The sequence below is a fragment of the Dermochelys coriacea genome, chromosome 1, assembly GCF_009764565.3.
Source record: "Dermochelys coriacea isolate rDerCor1 chromosome 1, rDerCor1.pri.v4, whole genome shotgun sequence".
In the NCBI taxonomy this organism is placed as follows: Eukaryota; Metazoa; Chordata; order Testudines; family Dermochelyidae; genus Dermochelys; species Dermochelys coriacea.
The window spans coordinates 342,730,950-342,747,528 of record NC_050068.2 but is presented as its reverse complement, the minus strand read 5'-3'; the positions used below and the strand labels follow the sequence as shown (position 1 = coordinate 342,747,528).

Below are 16,579 nucleotides of genomic sequence, written 5' to 3'. Positions count from 1 at the left end.
TGGAAAGAAGCTACGTTCTACAATTCTTTTGTTAATCTCTCACCCACACACAGGGAACTGGGACGAGAACTCTGCTCCTCCTTCACCTCCAGAAACACAGGCCTTGGCCAGTTAAGCTTGGAAACTGCTTCTTGAGCTGCCACTAGCAGAGAGCCTCCTGTTCCTCTCTGGGGGCTAAGCCCGCTGGAGGGTAACATCACTTATTTTATACCCACAAAGCTCAAACAAAGGGCAGAAAGAGAGTGCAGTGATTAGGGCACCATCCTAGAACTCAGGAGACCATTCTCAGCTCTGCCACAGGCTTCCTGTATGACCTTGGGCAAGTCCCTTGTTGTCTAGGCCTCAGTTCCCCAGTGGGCAAATAGCACTTCCCTACCTCACAGGGGTGTTGTGAGGATAAATATGTTAACATTTGTGAGGTGCTCAGATATTATAGTAATGGGGCCATATAATTACAATCGATAGATACACTAGTGGGAGACGGGTCACATGGAGAACAGAGGGGTGAGAACGTTGAGAACGTTGATGGCAGAAAAGCTGGTCATGACGGGATCGAGGCAAGAGTCCCACTTCTCAGCTGTCCCATCCCATTCCTCAAGGCTCATCACCTCCTGCCTCTGTCCCTCAAACCCCTCTGAAATAGTCGCTTCTCCCATATCATCCGTCTAAACTGTTTGCTATAGGTTACAACTGAAAGAGCGTGACACCTACCTAGCAGTCCATGGGAATGAGGGGAGAGCCCTTTACTGTTGGAAATGTAGAATCCCAGGTGATTCCTCTGGTAGGGGGCAGGATTCTTGTACTGGTGGATCAGGATGATGAAGCTGATGGTGCCTTGTATTGCCACGGTGACATTGGAATTGGCAAAGATAGACACCTCCAGGCCACTGCTCCCCACCATGGCACTCCGGTCACATGGCAAAATGAGTCTTTCCCCATCATCCAGAATGACCTTGGTGGGTGTGATCTCGACGTAGGATCGCTCTGGCTTATTGCTGAGGATCGTGATGGTGCTGAAGTAGGTCCGTTGTTTCTTGTGGCCGTTGGGAGGAGCCGGGGCTCCAATTAACTGCCCATTCACAGTTACGCCTTTTAGAGGAAAAAAACAGTGGTTTAAAATGTGAGCGAATGAACCGCTCCGAGCTGCTGTGGTGGGTCATGCATAATGAAAACCTCGTTTTGAGTGGACACTGAAGTACCACTCATGCTGGGATCCAAGTTCTCCAAGCTACCATCTTATTTAAAACAATGGGGCCAACATTTTCAAACTTGATTGCCGCAAGTTAGGCCCCTAACTCCATATTTGGACATCCAAGTTTGAAAACAGGCCCCAGTCTATTAGCAGAGTTCTGCCACCATTGCCCTGGTCAGTGTGAGAGAGGATATTTTACTTGAGCGCTGTGTTAGCATGGTATTTGCAAACTGCATTATCATCTACCTAGGACAGGTAGGCGATGGCTTGCTTTGACAAACACCATCCTAGAACCCTGCTCAATCACACAGAGTGTTAACCAGCATGGGTCTAATCCCTTTCTGCACAGGACCATGGGATAGAATTATTTCTGGTAAGAGAGGAATTGGATCTGGCCTAATACCATTCTATAGGAGTCAGGGTTGTGGGTCATTCTCTGTAGGCTGCAGTACACCTAATGTGGCAATGGTGAGAGGTTCTGGTCCAACAGCCCTGAAGTCCTGCTGCCTAAGGCCAGAAAAGGTCCAACGCTCCAACATAGGTGACAGCAGCAGAAGTGTGATGGACCCCATCTTGGCCAACATACCAGGGATTGAACCAGGACTCCCAGAGCTAAAAGCACAAGTTCTACAGCTTGAGCAAAACAACGCTCAGTGGGACAGCACCAGACTCATAGTCTCTATGCATGGGCACTGAGAGGCTCCTGTAACTCCAGTGGGTTACACATGCTTCTCCCACTCTGCCCTTCCAGCATGCCTCAATTCTACACCACAGAAGCCACAGGTAGGAGTGGGAGGCCGTGCTTACGGTGTGCATGGCTCAAAGGGGTTGCAGACCCGGCAAATAAAAATTCTACAACTTGAGCCTGGTCGCTGCGGGGCACATTTCACCCCTGGCTCCCCTGGCTAAGGGAAACCTTCTCTCTGATTGACTGCTTTTGCCCCACCTCCTGGGGTATAAGCAGCTGATCAGTACTACTGGAGGAGGCAGCACTCTCTCCGCCTCCCTTCAGGAGCCCACACAGTTCTTTTGGCAGGGCAGGGGAGCGGAAAAAGCCCAGCAGCTCAGGGCTGCTCCACTCCCTCTCCTCCCTTCCCCACCTGTGAACAAAGGGACGGCTCCTCTGTAACTCCCTCCCTGCCACACTCAGCCTGGGAGGGGGGGTGAAGAGATGACAGGGGAGTGCAGCTGAGACTGGGTGGGATCAGAACCGATGGAGGGCTGGGGCAACTGGCTGGTGTGATGTCACTTTCATTTATTTGCAAAATGACAGACACTGCCCTTGGAAGGTAACAATGGAGGGTCACAACTGGCCTCGCGCCATCAGTGCGGAGGTGAAAAGCTCCCTATCCTGCAGTCACAGGGGAAACGCTCATTCCTTTCTCCATACACTTAACTGCCATTTATTTGAACTTGGGTGATGCTGTTCTCCCTCAAGTGCACTCTCCTCTCAAGCCACAAAAAATCAGCCAACCTAGCCCGCGAAGGAAGCTAGTGGTCTGTCTGCAAGGGGTTCGGTGTATACTGAAGAAAGCAGAGGCTGGACACAGATGGGACTGGGAAGTTGGGCCAATGCTACAAAAGTGCCACACGAAATAGCTCTCCAGTGACTTTGTTTTGTTTAGTTTTTTTCCTTGTCAGACAGACTTTCTTATTGCCTTTCATTTTTACGCCCCCACCGCCACTCCACGGCTTTCCTGCTTAGCAAATAATCCACTTACTAACCATGTCGCTTAGGAATTCCAGGTCAGATCTGCATTTTGGACAGTCAGGGGGGTCACACTGGTCTATGCAAAGCAGAGACTTAATCGTTTGTGGTTTAGCTTTCTCCGGACTGATCCAGAGGCAAAAACTGTTTTAGTGCAATTACTATAGACTCTCCATTAAAACAAATGGTCATCAACTGCCTCAGTGCTCAGGGACTCTTTTACTGCAGTTTGACAGGGACTTAGCACTGAAGGCCGCCAACCCCCTAAGTAAGCAGTATACAGTTAAATGCTAATAACTAGGTCAGATACAAAACCTGCCCACCCCACTGCTGGGGGAGACTCTGCAAGCAGTGGGGCTATGGAAGCGGAATCAGTTAGTGAAACCTGCAGATGGAGCAAAGGGGGACCCAGAGCCCTAGCATAATCTCTAACCGTGGGAGGCTGTTGGTTCATGTAAGTGCCACAAGTTTAGCATCTGAAACTCAAGATGGCCATTTATTTAGCTGTGCCTGCTCCAGCTGTAGTCAAGTGTGGCATACAGACCACATATGTCTTACCTAACAGATGCTGCTTGCTCAGAGCAAGCTGGAGCATTGCATTCTGGGTCTTTGTATTTCCATGGTCCCGATCTCCATATTAAATATATGGGGTGGTGGCAATCTGTTTCATTTGACATGAAGTAGTTGCAGCTCCTGGCCTCCTGCTAATGGAGCCCTCGGTTGGGCAAAGTTTGGGCACCCCTCAGCAGGTTCTGCATGTGATTGGTGCTAAGCCATAGACAGCCACAGAGATCTTATGTGCCTCCATCTCCCCATCTGTAAAATGGTAACAGTGCCTTCCTCCCTCTCCGGCTTTTTGTAATTTTAATGCATAAAGTACCTTGTTGCTAAGTATTTTCACTGTAGGACTGATACCTGCAGCTCAAATTTCCCCAGTGCAGAAGCTGCTGGGGTAGCTCCAACAGGATTCCTCATTATCTTACCAGACTCATTATGATCGGAGACCAGTCTGAGAATGTCCCCTGGTTGCCCATCAATATTGAAGCAGACAGCTAGCTTGCTGGAGGGGAAATCAATGACAAAGTGAGGATCTCCATCCGCTGAGAAGACATGAAAAGGAGAACAACGGTAAGAGACATTCACGGAACACCAGTATCCAAGTGCCGAATCTCACAAAACAGGTTTCAAAGAGCCTCATCTCTGTTTTCTTCAAGATCTACTGGTACATTTTTAAAGGATTTATGGATAGCTTGTTTTGTTTCCCCACAAAAAATGTTGAGTTTAAGGTGAAAAGTCAAAAACTAAAATATTTCATTTCTGAAGTGCTGCCAGGGTACTTCATGGAAGTTGTAGTTCAGGTGCCTCATGCCCCCATTATCCTATATATAGGCCAGGCTCCCTGGCTCGACTACATCTCCCATGATGCACCACAGTCTCCCCTCTTGGGAAGGGCTGCTGTGTAGTCATGGTGCATCATGGGAGATGTGATCCTGGCCCATGGAGAACAATAGGTGTGTGAGGCACTCAAACGACAACTCCCTTAAGGTACCATGACAGCACTTCAGAATTGAAACATTTCTTTTTTCAGCTGAAAACATTTTGAATGTTCAGTTTTTTGATGAAAAATCAAAATTTTCCCTAGGAAGTAGCCACTTCTTGTTTAGTCCAAAACCCAATTTTCTATCCATAAACAGTTTAGAGGGACAATTTTTGACCAGCCATAGGATTAGCATCAACATCAGGCAAAATGAACGTTAACAGTTGAGTCTGGGCAAGTCCTCCTGCCCATCAATATTAATTTGATGCAGTAGCAGGTAGATTTCCCACACAGCAAGTGACCCACTCCTGCAGCGCCAGCTGGTGGAACACAGCCATACAGAGATTGGCCTGAGCTGTGAACTTCAGAGCTAGGGCGTGATCTTCTTTGGTGTCTGGTGAAGTTCAGATCTAGGGTCTTGGTATAGGTCTATTTAATGTTTTAAAGGATGGTTGAAAAAACAATTAAAAATATTGTGAAAACTTTTTGACATTTTTTACTGTCTTTTAAAATTTCAGCAACATTATTCTGAAAATCAAGTTATTGTGACCAGGTAAAATATTGAAATAAAGCCCTTATGACCCCTAAAATGAACTGGCTGTTTTAAATAATGCACCTATGTCTTCCTAATATACCACCCCACTGAGCTTCCTAATTAGCCCTCTTGCTAACTTTTAGCAATTCCTGATTCTCTCTCTTTTTTTCTTTTTTCTTCCAAATTACTGTGTTGTAATCAAATGAATAGGATCTTTGCTGGTTTGCTCCAGGAGGGTGTATGCCAAAGGCACTAAGAGTTGTGGCTTTTATAAACCAACCGTTCTTTATCTTCAGTTACGAAGTATACAGAACTGGGAAATAGACACTGACCTGACGTTTTGGATATTTTAATTCTTGCTTTGCCTGGTGGCTTGGATACACCTAGAAGAGGGGGAAGAGAAAGCAGCCAGAGTTACGGGTACAATAACAGACTAAGCAATGTTACAACAATGTTCCCAAAACACTGCTCAGAGAAATTACGTGACTTGCCCAAGGACACATGTTGAGGCATTAGCAAAACCAGGATTATAATCCCAGTCTCCTACCTCCCAGTCCTGTGCTTTAACCACTAGACAATCCTTTCTAATGAAATCAATTTTGAGGTGTGCCTGTTTTGAAGGAATGTGTCCAATTATTATAATTATTTTGTTTGTACCTGGTGGTACTTTGTGTCCTTGCAAACTCTGCATTGTTTCCCCAATGCTGTCAGTAGACGGACTGGCATGATCCTCCTTAGGTCGGTCTGCCTGTAACTCTTTCATCTTCAGGAACGTGAAGGGGGTGATGAAGTTGTAGGTCAGGGCCAATGACTTGGCTTTATCCATCAAATGTTGCCTTTCCTCACTGTCATCACTCTTCAACCAGGAATTCAGCAGCTCCTTGATGGTGAGATAGCTCCATGCCCTTTCAGCATAATTCTGAGCCTCCTTGCCATCCTCCATACCAGGAGAGCCCCTGATGTCATTCTTGCTTGGGACGTCTATGGCCACGTCGGTTTTCAGGAGGATGTACTTGTTGGCGTTGCTGGCCGTCACCTCCACGTGGAGCTTGCCTGAGTTGCGCTCGATGAGCTTCCCAGCAATGACAATTTCGGATCCATTGAAGTAGTTGGGGAAGAGGTTCTGAGTGACCTGCTCCACGCTGTCTTTGGGATAATCGACCCGGATGTCGGAGAGAAGGGGTGTCCCTATCTCGTCGTAGAACCTGAAACAAGTGGTATTTCCCACAAGTTAGTGTTTTCAGCCAGGTACTCACACGCACACACAGGTACATGTACACAGGGGTACACACATGCACAGAGTGTTGAATTTGCACTCGGGGTGGGATATTCCCCCAAGGAAATATCAGAGGCATTTTGGTAGGAGGTTTCCTTTCCCTGTTTCTTTGAGCATGGATCCTGTGCTAGGATCTAGAGGCTGTATTCCACATGATCTCTTCTGATACAGGAGGCCTGGAAGGGGAAGATCTCAGCACAATTTGTTTTATGATTCTGTGAGAGTCAGAATGGCTTCCACTAGACCTGGAGATTATACACCCGTAATATATCGTTGTTTCATCTAGGGCTTTCTTACAGGACCTACCACATCTCTGGGAATGTCTCCCACTTGGTTGGATTGAAAAGCATTTATAAGGGACCCAGACCTGAGTGTACGGCTGCAGGATTCTCCTGCAACAACTGGTGGCCTGACTGAGACCTAAAGCCATCTGGAGAGCACTGCATTCTCTACCAGGCTTGAGCTTTCTAGTCTCAGTCTCCTCTTCTCTTGCAAGGCAAGACTCGCAGAACCCTGAAATCAGGTATTGAAAGATAAACAAACAGAGAACTGACTTCAACTCTATTTTGGTGGCCAAGCTACATTGATTTTTCATGGCTGCACATACAGGCTGTTAAAGAGCTGAGACTTTGAACATTTTTATTTTTCTCTTTATAAAAAGCTTTTCAGTTCCCTTTTTTTAGAATAATATTGAGCACTCTAGTGCCCTCAGTCTAAGGACCTCAAAGTCCTTTGGAAGCATCAGTTAACCCTAAGAGTGCTATTATTCAATCCATTTCACAGAGTACTAAAACAAAGCACAAGTGACACTGGGACTTGCCTGAAACCACACAGAGGGTCAGTGGCTTTGCTGAGAGGACAACCCAGCAATCTGGACTCCATTTTACCTACTCTAACCACTGGACAACACTCCACTACATTTACAAGCAAGTCTTTTCTCTGATGAGCTCTTGTGGCCTGATAGAGCTCCCGCCGCTTTCAGTGGTTCAGGATCAGACACTAGTGGGTGGGTTTCCACAATGTATTGGGTTTCCACAAAGTACAGAGGGCAAGCAGGCTACGTATAGTGTAACAGAGCAACACAACTATGATTGGAGGTGTGCAGGCTCACCCCTATGGATACCTAAGGGAACTAGGAGTTTTTTCCCCCATGGAAAATTTCATTTATTTGGCAGAAATTCAAACACCAAAAAATGTTGGTCAAAACCTGAATAACTTCAATGTGGAAATACAGCCACAGTGCCTCATGGGGGTTGTCATTTGGGGGACTCGTGCACCCATTCTCCTCTACGGACTTGACTTCCAGGTTGAACTACATCTCCCGTGGTGCACCATGGTCTCCCTTTTGAAGAAGGGAGGCAGTGCTATATGAAAATCCCTGTCTATGGTGTACCATAGAAGATGTAGTCTGGTCAGGGAGCCCAGCCCATTGAAGTGAATGAGGACAGGAGGCAACCAAACTATGACTCCCATGAGGCTATGCTGCAGCATTTCCAAATTCAAATGTTTTAGCTTTGAGGTGAAATATTTTTCAATAAAAAACCAAATCAAAATTTTTCACAGAAAGCAGACGCTGTTTGTGCCTCGGAACCTTAACATTGTCTAACATCTATTTAAACGGGCAACGAGTCCTTCTTTCTCCACTTGCACCGTGGGGCAAGATGATGTAAGCGTCTCCCAGCTCGCCAGCTATCCAGATTTAGGCACACACGCAATATCTCTGTCAAAAGTATTTAAACCAAAGTCTTGTTCTGAAGGGCACCAAAGCTGTACTATGGTACACTGTATCTTGAGCGGGGGGAAGAACTCCCAAGTAGCCATCCAGCCATGGAAAGAACTCTACAGCCATAAGACCATCAGAATGGCCAGACTGGGTCAGACCAAAGGTCCATCTAGCCCAGTGTCCTGTCTACAGACAGTGGCCAATGCCAGGTGCCCCAGACGGAATGAACAGAATGGGTAATCACCAAGTGATCCATCCCCTGTTGCCCACTCCCAGCTTCTGGCAAACAGAGGCTAGGGCAGCATTTATCAAATACGGCCACCGTGGACTTTTCTTGCGGCCATAGACTCCTAGGCAGTGATTTGGGGGGGAGAGGGGGCTGCAAAGCAGCAGCTCCCCTCCCCCAGGGCCACCAGCAGTGGTTGAGCCCTGCCTACCTCTGGAGACACAAAAGCTGGAGGAACAGACAGCCAGTGAGTTCCCCACCGTCCCACCGCTGGTGGGGTCAGGCTCCAGCCCTGTGGTGGCAGGCTCCATGGGGTTTCAGGCTCTGTTCCCGGGCTGTATGGTGGTGGGGTCTGGCCCCAAGGTCACCCCACCCACATCACCCCAGTTCCTTGCTGCCTCCCCCAGTGCTCCTGACCGCTGCTGCCTCCATATCCACCTTGCCATCTAGAGCTTAATTTGTTCCCAGGTTTGCCTGGGCTGAGTAAGTCCTGCTGTGAAAAATGATATTTGTATGTTTGTTTGTATCACTTTGCACAGCAGACTTAGTAACTAGGAAGTCTTTTAAAAAAGCAACCAAAAAAGCAAAAGACACAACAAGAAAAAGGATAAGAACATGCAAAGCACCTTATTTGTGTTTCTATTTGGTTTAGGGTCAGTAAAGAATAGAGACAACTGTACATTAGTTTTATTATTGAGTCTGCCAAAAAAAAATCTACATAAATAAACTACACTGACTTAGACACATGTATGTGCATACTTTTTTGATTTTCCTAAAGTTAATTATTTTAGGGAAAATTGTCAGAGCAGCCACCAGCAAGAGTTGGTGGCCGCACTCTGAGACCACAAAGAAAATTGAGGTGAGAACCCCTGGGCTAGGGACACCATTCCTGCTCACACTTATAAGGGCTTATCTGACCTGCACCTTTCAACCACAGTCAAACCTGTAACAGCCCCAAGTTTTTTGGGGAGGAGGTGGAGTTTTGAACCTGTATCGGCACCCATATTTTGCTAACGGCCCATATCTTTATAAACAAATTTCCCTGGGAAAGCCGAAATCCAGATCCACCATCTGCAGCTAGAGTCTGTCTCTACAGTGAATTTATCTGAGGTTCGTCCTCCCCACACCCATGCCCACAGGAGTGACCCAAGGCCGAGTGCATCCAGGGCGAAGCTCAACAAACCCTTTCAGCTGTGCGGCTGCATCCTCGTCCTCCTGGATCCGCCGCATCATGCCGCAGTTCTCCAGGGACATCCTCTCCAGCAGCTTGTAGTCGACATCGTTGCCAATGCCGATGGTGAAGAGGCAGAACTTCTCGCGGATGGCCTCCTTGGTGTTGCTGATGATCTTGGAGGACTGCATCTCCCCAACTGTGGGCCGCCCGTCTGTCATGAAGATGATTAGGGAGACGCTCCTGGCGTCAATGTCGTTCTGAGCGATGTAATTGTTAAGCAGCTTTGCACTCGTCTGGACAGCCTCGTTAATATTAGTACCTGGGAACGCAGCAAAGTCATGAGCTTATTTTCCTGATTAAATGCAGTGCACATGGCTGACAAGAAAATCTCAACAGCTTGCAAGCATCTGACATGTTCTACTCATTGTGATGTGCCCTTTCCCGCAAAAATGGTACTGTTCCTGTAAGCAGGCTCTGTTATGCTACCTCTTGACAGGTCTGTATCTCTGTCAATGGGCACTACTACACATGCAACATTTGGACTGCAACAGAGAAGGTGGAAAATAAGGCTAAAAATGCTAGAGATAGTCCTGAAGCGAAATCCTGGCTCCATTCTTAAATGTTAGAATTTGGGAATCTAAACCCAGAACCCCAAATAGAATTTTGCAAATGGTCTTTACAATGGGTCCAAAGCAAAACCCCAGAGTCAAACATCCTGAATCTCTTGCACTCAAAATGCAAATCCAAAGTTGTAGCTTGACATGTTTCTCAAAACCAGAGGAAAGAAATCCCCCATGCTTACCAGTATCCTTTTTAAACCATAACTCAGAAAAATAGCATTGAAGACTGAAAGCAACAATTTTTTTTCCAAAAAACATTTTGTGGTAAAGGGCTTATCTGTGGGAAGGTAGGTGGGTGTACAAATACTAATGTGAAGACATCCACCCAACATCTGTTTGCTAAATGAGACACATTATTTAGCAAATCAGACCGGTACACTCGCTGAGATGGACAATCAATACATCTCTCTTTTCCAAACTCCAAAGTTTGGCATGCCGTTAATTATTTCCCTTTGTTTTGGGATGTAATTAGTCATATCCACTCAATGCAGGCTCAGCTGGCCCTTACGTGGTTCTCCTTTGACACCTCTGGGATAATGCGCTTTGTTCATTTGGTAATCACCTTTGGTAATTGTTTAGCTAGGCATGTTCCCCTCCCCACCCTGCCTCTTCCTAAACTCTTTAGCTAGTAGTACAGGCAATGCAACAGACCATCCTGTTTGCTCATTTTTCCTTTGGAATGCTTCAGTTAGAATGAATGCTTATTGTTTAGGCTGATAAGGAATAGTAGGGAAAGCCCGTGCAGATCTTTGGCCAGCTGGAGTCTCTGATCTTCCCAGAATTTCTAGAGATCATTTTACAGGGTTTTGTGCAGGTAATTTGGTGCTTGGACGTTAAACTGATGATGGGTCCCCAAGAAGTATATTAGGTTACCTGGGTTCCCAAACATATTTATACTGTGGACCACAACTTAACAGAGAGATCATTGCACCAAATACCTCCTCTTCTATTACAATTAGAGGATTATTATTTATTTATTTTGTTACAGTAGTGCTAGGATCCCTAGTCATGGACCAAGACCCCTCTGTGCTAGGCACTGGACAAAAACAGAAGTCAAACAGCAAGTCAAACACAGAACAAAAAGACACCTTCCCTTACATTTGCAATCCCTGCGGCAGCTCCTGCAACTGCTTGCATGCTAAACTAACATTAAGAAATTCTTGAATATATCTCCAGCTGCCCCTTAACAGTTGCTTAGCAACTGGAAACAAGGTGAAGGAGCCAGCACCATGTGACCAGCCGCTCTCTGTAGGCCATAGTTTGAGAACGGCTAGCTTAGATAGTTGGGAACCTTGTGTGATGAGAAGTCAGAGGGTGGGATTTTCAAATATGCTCAGCATTGGGCTAAATCTGCTACCAGGGAAATGAACAGTAAAGTTCCTATTGACTCAGACAGCACCAGAGAGAGGCCAATGCTGAGAACACTTTTGATAATTCCACCTGGTGTTCCCTGAAGAGATCTGCAAGGTCTCAGGATGGTGTAAATTAATCAGAGGAACAAGTCAATCCCATCTGGGTCTCCATAGCCTACCTCCAGTAGGTGAAATGTTATGGATGTACTTCTTAGCATCTCTTATGTTGTTTGGAGTCACTGGCTCCAGATGGTCCTTTTGCCAGACCTTGATTCGGTCAGAAAAACCCACAATATTGAAATGGTCCTCTGGCCTTAGGTCCCGGAGAATGGTGAAGAGAGCATCTTTGGTCTGAAGAAAAGAAAAGAAAAGAAAAGAAAAGAAAAGAAAAGAAAAGAAAAGAAAAGAAAAAGTCAAATTCCCACAGCTTTAATGACAAGGGCCCAGATCCTCAATGATATTTAGGCACCTAACTCCCATTGATTCCAATGGGAGTTGGGCACCTAAATACCTTTGAGGATCTGAGCCAATAAGCCTCACTCCCTAGATGTCTATTATTTGTATTACAGTAGCACCTCACAACCAGGGCCCCACTGTGTTAGATGCTGGACAAATATATAATGAAAAGACAGTCCCTGCCCAAAAAAGCTTGCAATCTAAGTGTAAGATGGGACACACCATTTGGATACAGGGGACAGACGGGGCAGGACAAGGGAACAGTTATGAGTAGTGGGGCAGTGGCCGCAGCACACTCACTGCCTAACTATTGTTAAGTCTTTTGTAGGCATCGTGGCGTAGGTTTTAAGGAGAGATTTAGGGGAGTATAGTGGTTTTGCAGGTATTTACAGGCATACGGGGCAGCCTGGCAGAATGCATGAAGGTGCTTGTTCAAAAGAGTGACAAATGCAGTAATTCAGGGTGATAGAAATCAAATATTTCTAGACCTGGGGTTTTTATACAAAGAAAACCTGGAGAATAGCACAAATGTCCCATCAAGCAGTGTGGCCAATATTCCTCTTGATTCTGCACTGACGCTGGCGATTTCATTGCAAACAAATTACCCATTGCAATGGAATGTCTTAGTCATCCCTCCAGCTGGTGATCTGGGGTCTGATCCAAGGTCCATTTGAAATTAGTGGGACTCTTTCCATCAGCTTCAATGTGCTTTGGATCAGATGACGGGTGCCCTGAGCAGCTCTTAGTGATCCGCCTCCAATTTGTAAACCCTTCCCTAATTTTATTTTGATGATTTCTCTCTCCCCTTTCCCCCCTTTCCAATCTGGCAATAACTGATATTTAATCCGTTGTTATGTTACTACAGAAAGCATTCCATAACTGTTTCAGAGACAACAATACTGATAGAGACAGAGACAGTGATCAGATGGTGCCCTTGTATTTTAGCAGTGATGGAAGGTTCAGATTTAGGGTTTGGTCCTCAAAAGCACACAAGAGTTTGAACGCTTTCCCAATCCTCTGAGACCAGCTCTCCCTGGCAGCACGTGCTAGACATTTGCTACTTCCTGGAGCATTTTCTTGGCATTTAGAACAATGAGGGATACCTAATAGCAGGTGTTACGAGAATAAAGGCTGGGCGGGAGTTCACATCATCGGGGTCACTGGCAGTCCAACGTTTTGCTCTAGGGTGTAATCTCTTCTTTTCATTCTAAAAGCACTTTGCAAATACTAGCTAATGCTAATACCCCTGAGGGGGTAAGTAAGCATTACTTCCGCCATTGTACAGATGGGGAAACTGAGGTTCAGAGGGATGACTTGATTTGGCCTATACCCTACATCAAGTCACCATCAAGACTGGGAATAGTACTCTGGAGTTCCCAGCTGTCAGTCCAGTAGGCCATGCTGCCTCTCATTTATACATGGAAGAAGTAGGGCAGTGAGACCCAGTGGAGGTGCAAGTGGATCCTACTACATCACAACGAGGGAGTAGTTGGCCATTTGCTCCTAGAAAATGGCATATAAGTGGATGGAGAGGAGTAGGGAGTGTGGTGGGTTGCCATGTCAACGTCTAGAGAGGAAACTCTTGTGCTGGAGATGAAGGAGGCTGAAAGGTTAGCAGGCTACCAGGCCTCCGTGTCTGTAAATTGCCAACTGTGACATTCCCCTGGTGTTATCTGGACTAGTGATCTGCTAGGTCACTCCAATCCTCGACTCTGGGAGCCAGCCTTACCCTGCTCTGCTGTGAGAACCCCCACTCCTGGGCTGTTCACGCACAGCCTCAAGCATGTAAGCTGCTCCCAGCTACATGAGTGAGCACTTTTGGCCAGCCGCTGCTTGGATTGTGCAACCGAATGACACTAGCCAATATCTCCGGTCCCAGACACAACCCTAGGAACCTCCATCTTGTAGCGTCCAGTTATGCCCGCTGGACACTGCAAGCTTATATGAGTTTGTCAGTTTAACAAAGAAATTGATATGTACCAGGCTTGTTATCCCAAGGGGAGTCTCTGACATGCTTCAAACCAAATGCACTGCTTCAGGTAGAATAAACAAACACATTTATTAACTACAAAAGACAGATTTTAAGTGATTATAAGTCAAAGTACAACAAGTCAGATTTGGTTAAATGAAATAAAAGGAAAATGCATTCTAAGCTGATCTTTCAGTGCCCTTAAAAACTTAGATGTTTCTCACCACTGGCTGGCTGACTGCCCTTCAGCCAAGCTCTCCCCTTTGATCAGCGCTTCAGTTGCTTGGTGTGGTGTCTGTAGATGGAGGTGGAAGAGAGAGAGAGCATGGCAAATGTCTCTCCCTTTTATCATGTCCTTTCTTCCCTCTTGGCTTTGTCCCTCCCCCCCCGCCTTCAGAGTCAGGTGAGCATTAGCTCATTGTAGTCCTGAATTGATCAAGAGAAGGGGGGTGACTCATTCGAGAGTCCAACAGATTCTTTTCAGAGTAGCAGCCGTGTTAGTCTGTATTCGCAAAAAGAAAAGGAGTACTTGTGGCACCTTAGAGACTAACAAATTTATTAGAGCATAAGCTTTCGTGAGCTCACTTCATCGGATGCATTTGGTGGAAAAAACAGAGGAGAGATTTATATACACACACAGAGAACATGAAACAATGGGTTTATCATACACACTGTAAGGAGAGTGATCACTTACACTCGTTGGAGTGACAGACTCCAACGACAGACTGCTGAATTGGAATTAATTTGCAAACTGGATACAATTAACTTAGGCTTGAATAGAGACTGGGAATGGATGAGTCATTACACAAAGTAAAACTATTTCCCCATGGTATTTCTTCCCCCCACCCCACCCCCCACTGTTCCTCTGATATTCTTGTTAACTGCTGGAATTAGCCTACCTTGCTTGTCACCATGAAAGGTTTTCCTCCTTCCCCCCCTGCTGCTGGTGATGGCTTATCTTAAGTGATCACTCTCCTTACAGTGTGTATGATAAACCCATTGTTTCATGTTCTCTGTGTGTGTATATAAATCTCTCCTCTGTTTTTTCCACCAAATGCATCCGATGAAGTGAGCTGTAGCTCACGAAAGCTTATGCTCTAATAAATTTGTTAATCTCTAAGGTGCCACAAGTACTCCTTTTCTTTCAACAGATTCTTTGTTGCTGCCTAGGCCAGTGTCCTTTGCTCCTGTGAGGCTGGGCTGGTTTTGTCCCATACATGCCCTGATGAGGTGTGAACTGCCCCTCTGCTCCTGAAGAGTTTTGCCTGGGCTTGTTTTAAGCCATGAGGACACATTTTCAGCCTCATAATTATACACATGAAATTACAACCTATAACATTACTATAACAACAATGCTTGGTGCAACATGAGCCTTCCGAAGACACCTGACATGACAAACTTTGCATTGGATTCCACACAAACATATTATAAGGATGAACATAGGGGTGCAGGGTGTTCACCGAAGATACAGAGTGTCATACCAGCATAGGCAGGAGAAAAAGAAAGGAATAGAAACTGGGTCTATGGCTTAGGGATGAATTTCCAAGTCCTATCATAGGTAGCTCTGTTTAAGGGTGTCCAACCCTTCCCATTATCAGATCCTATTTTCAGTTGCTTATAACTTTGCTAAACAGTAATCATTTGGGCTGAAATTTTCCATGACGGGTGTCTACCTCCAAATGAAATCTCTTGGAAATTTGCAGCTAAACCAATTCAGCCATTTCCAAGAACAAGGCTAGAGAAACAGAAGTAGTTTTGCCCCTGTTAAACAATTCTGGTGACCTTTCCTTTGAGCAGCTCTCATGCCACCAGGCTTTGAAGCAGGGACTGGGCAGGAGGATAGCTTTTTGTGTCAGGATATGCATTTCGCCATCCTTGTGAAAATCTGCCCAAATTTGGCTAAGTATAAACCGAGAATGAGGCTGGGGTTGGGCACCAGAATTGAGAGGAGGGCACCTGTCTCTTCTATGCTCTCACTGCCCCACATTTATGTCCATGCAGTGAGGAGGGCTAGGAAGCTGCCTGATTTCAATGCAGAGGAGCAAGAGCCAGACCTGGGGGAGCGAAGAGAGTTGATTGGGATAAGGAGCTGGGAGGAGGCTGGGGCAGCAAGGAGACCGTGACTGGGACAAGTAGGATGGGGGCAAGGAAGTGAGTGGGGAAAGGAAGACAGATCTGAAAAAGAGCCAAATTCAAGTTGGAAAAGTGGGACTAATAGGGAAAAAAAAACTAGCATGTGACAATGTAATTAAAGATTATATCGTAAAGGCCACACACAAGGCATAATGTGTCATCATTAAAGACTGTATTCCAGTGAATACACACAAAGGGGGCTGAATTAAGGTTACGCTGGCACCTGCAATTCTACCATTTTCTAACTTTTGAATGCTTGACTTTGCAACCTTAACAATGTTCTTTTAATGTAGAGGTATGTGCGTAACATACATCAGTTTGGGCTGAGTCCAGACATGAGCAAAGGGTTAAGGAGGGGTGCTCTTATTTAGTGGTTCCCTCTGCCCATGGGTTTACTTCAGCTCCAGTATAAGCTAAAGGCCCGATCCTGCACAACACTGGGCACTCTCATCTCACACTGAAGCTGATGGGAACGGAAACGGCTCTGCACATGACAGGGCAGTGCTGGAATGAATTGCCCCGATTGTTCTATATATTTGCATGCTCCTTTTGGTCTTTGAGACCAGGCTGCTTTGTCATGGCAGCTGAGGAGGGCAAAGCATCCCCCCCCCATGGATATGAAACTCTATCCTGATGAAATTGCAACATGTGCATTGCAATCTATGTTCCTCTCCCCTG

General features: G+C 46.0%; 1 protein-coding gene across 1 annotated transcript in view; it reads right to left on the bottom strand.

Annotated features, from left to right (window-relative positions):
- The window catches only part of ITIH5 (inter-alpha-trypsin inhibitor heavy chain 5), a 61,815-nt gene that overhangs the window by 3,699 nt on the left and 41,537 nt on the right, over positions 1-16,579 (bottom strand). Inside the window, exons 8-13 of the mRNA XM_038387715.2 lie at positions 11,523-11,694; positions 9,381-9,690; positions 5,630-6,177; positions 5,305-5,355; positions 3,884-4,000; positions 712-1,089 (exon numbers count right to left, since the gene is read on the bottom strand). Coding sequence (XP_038243643.2) covers positions 712-1,089; positions 3,884-4,000; positions 5,305-5,355; positions 5,630-6,177; positions 9,381-9,690; positions 11,523-11,694 — 1,576 coding nt within the window. The remainder of the gene's footprint in view (positions 1-711; positions 1,090-3,883; positions 4,001-5,304; positions 5,356-5,629; positions 6,178-9,380; positions 9,691-11,522; positions 11,695-16,579) is intronic.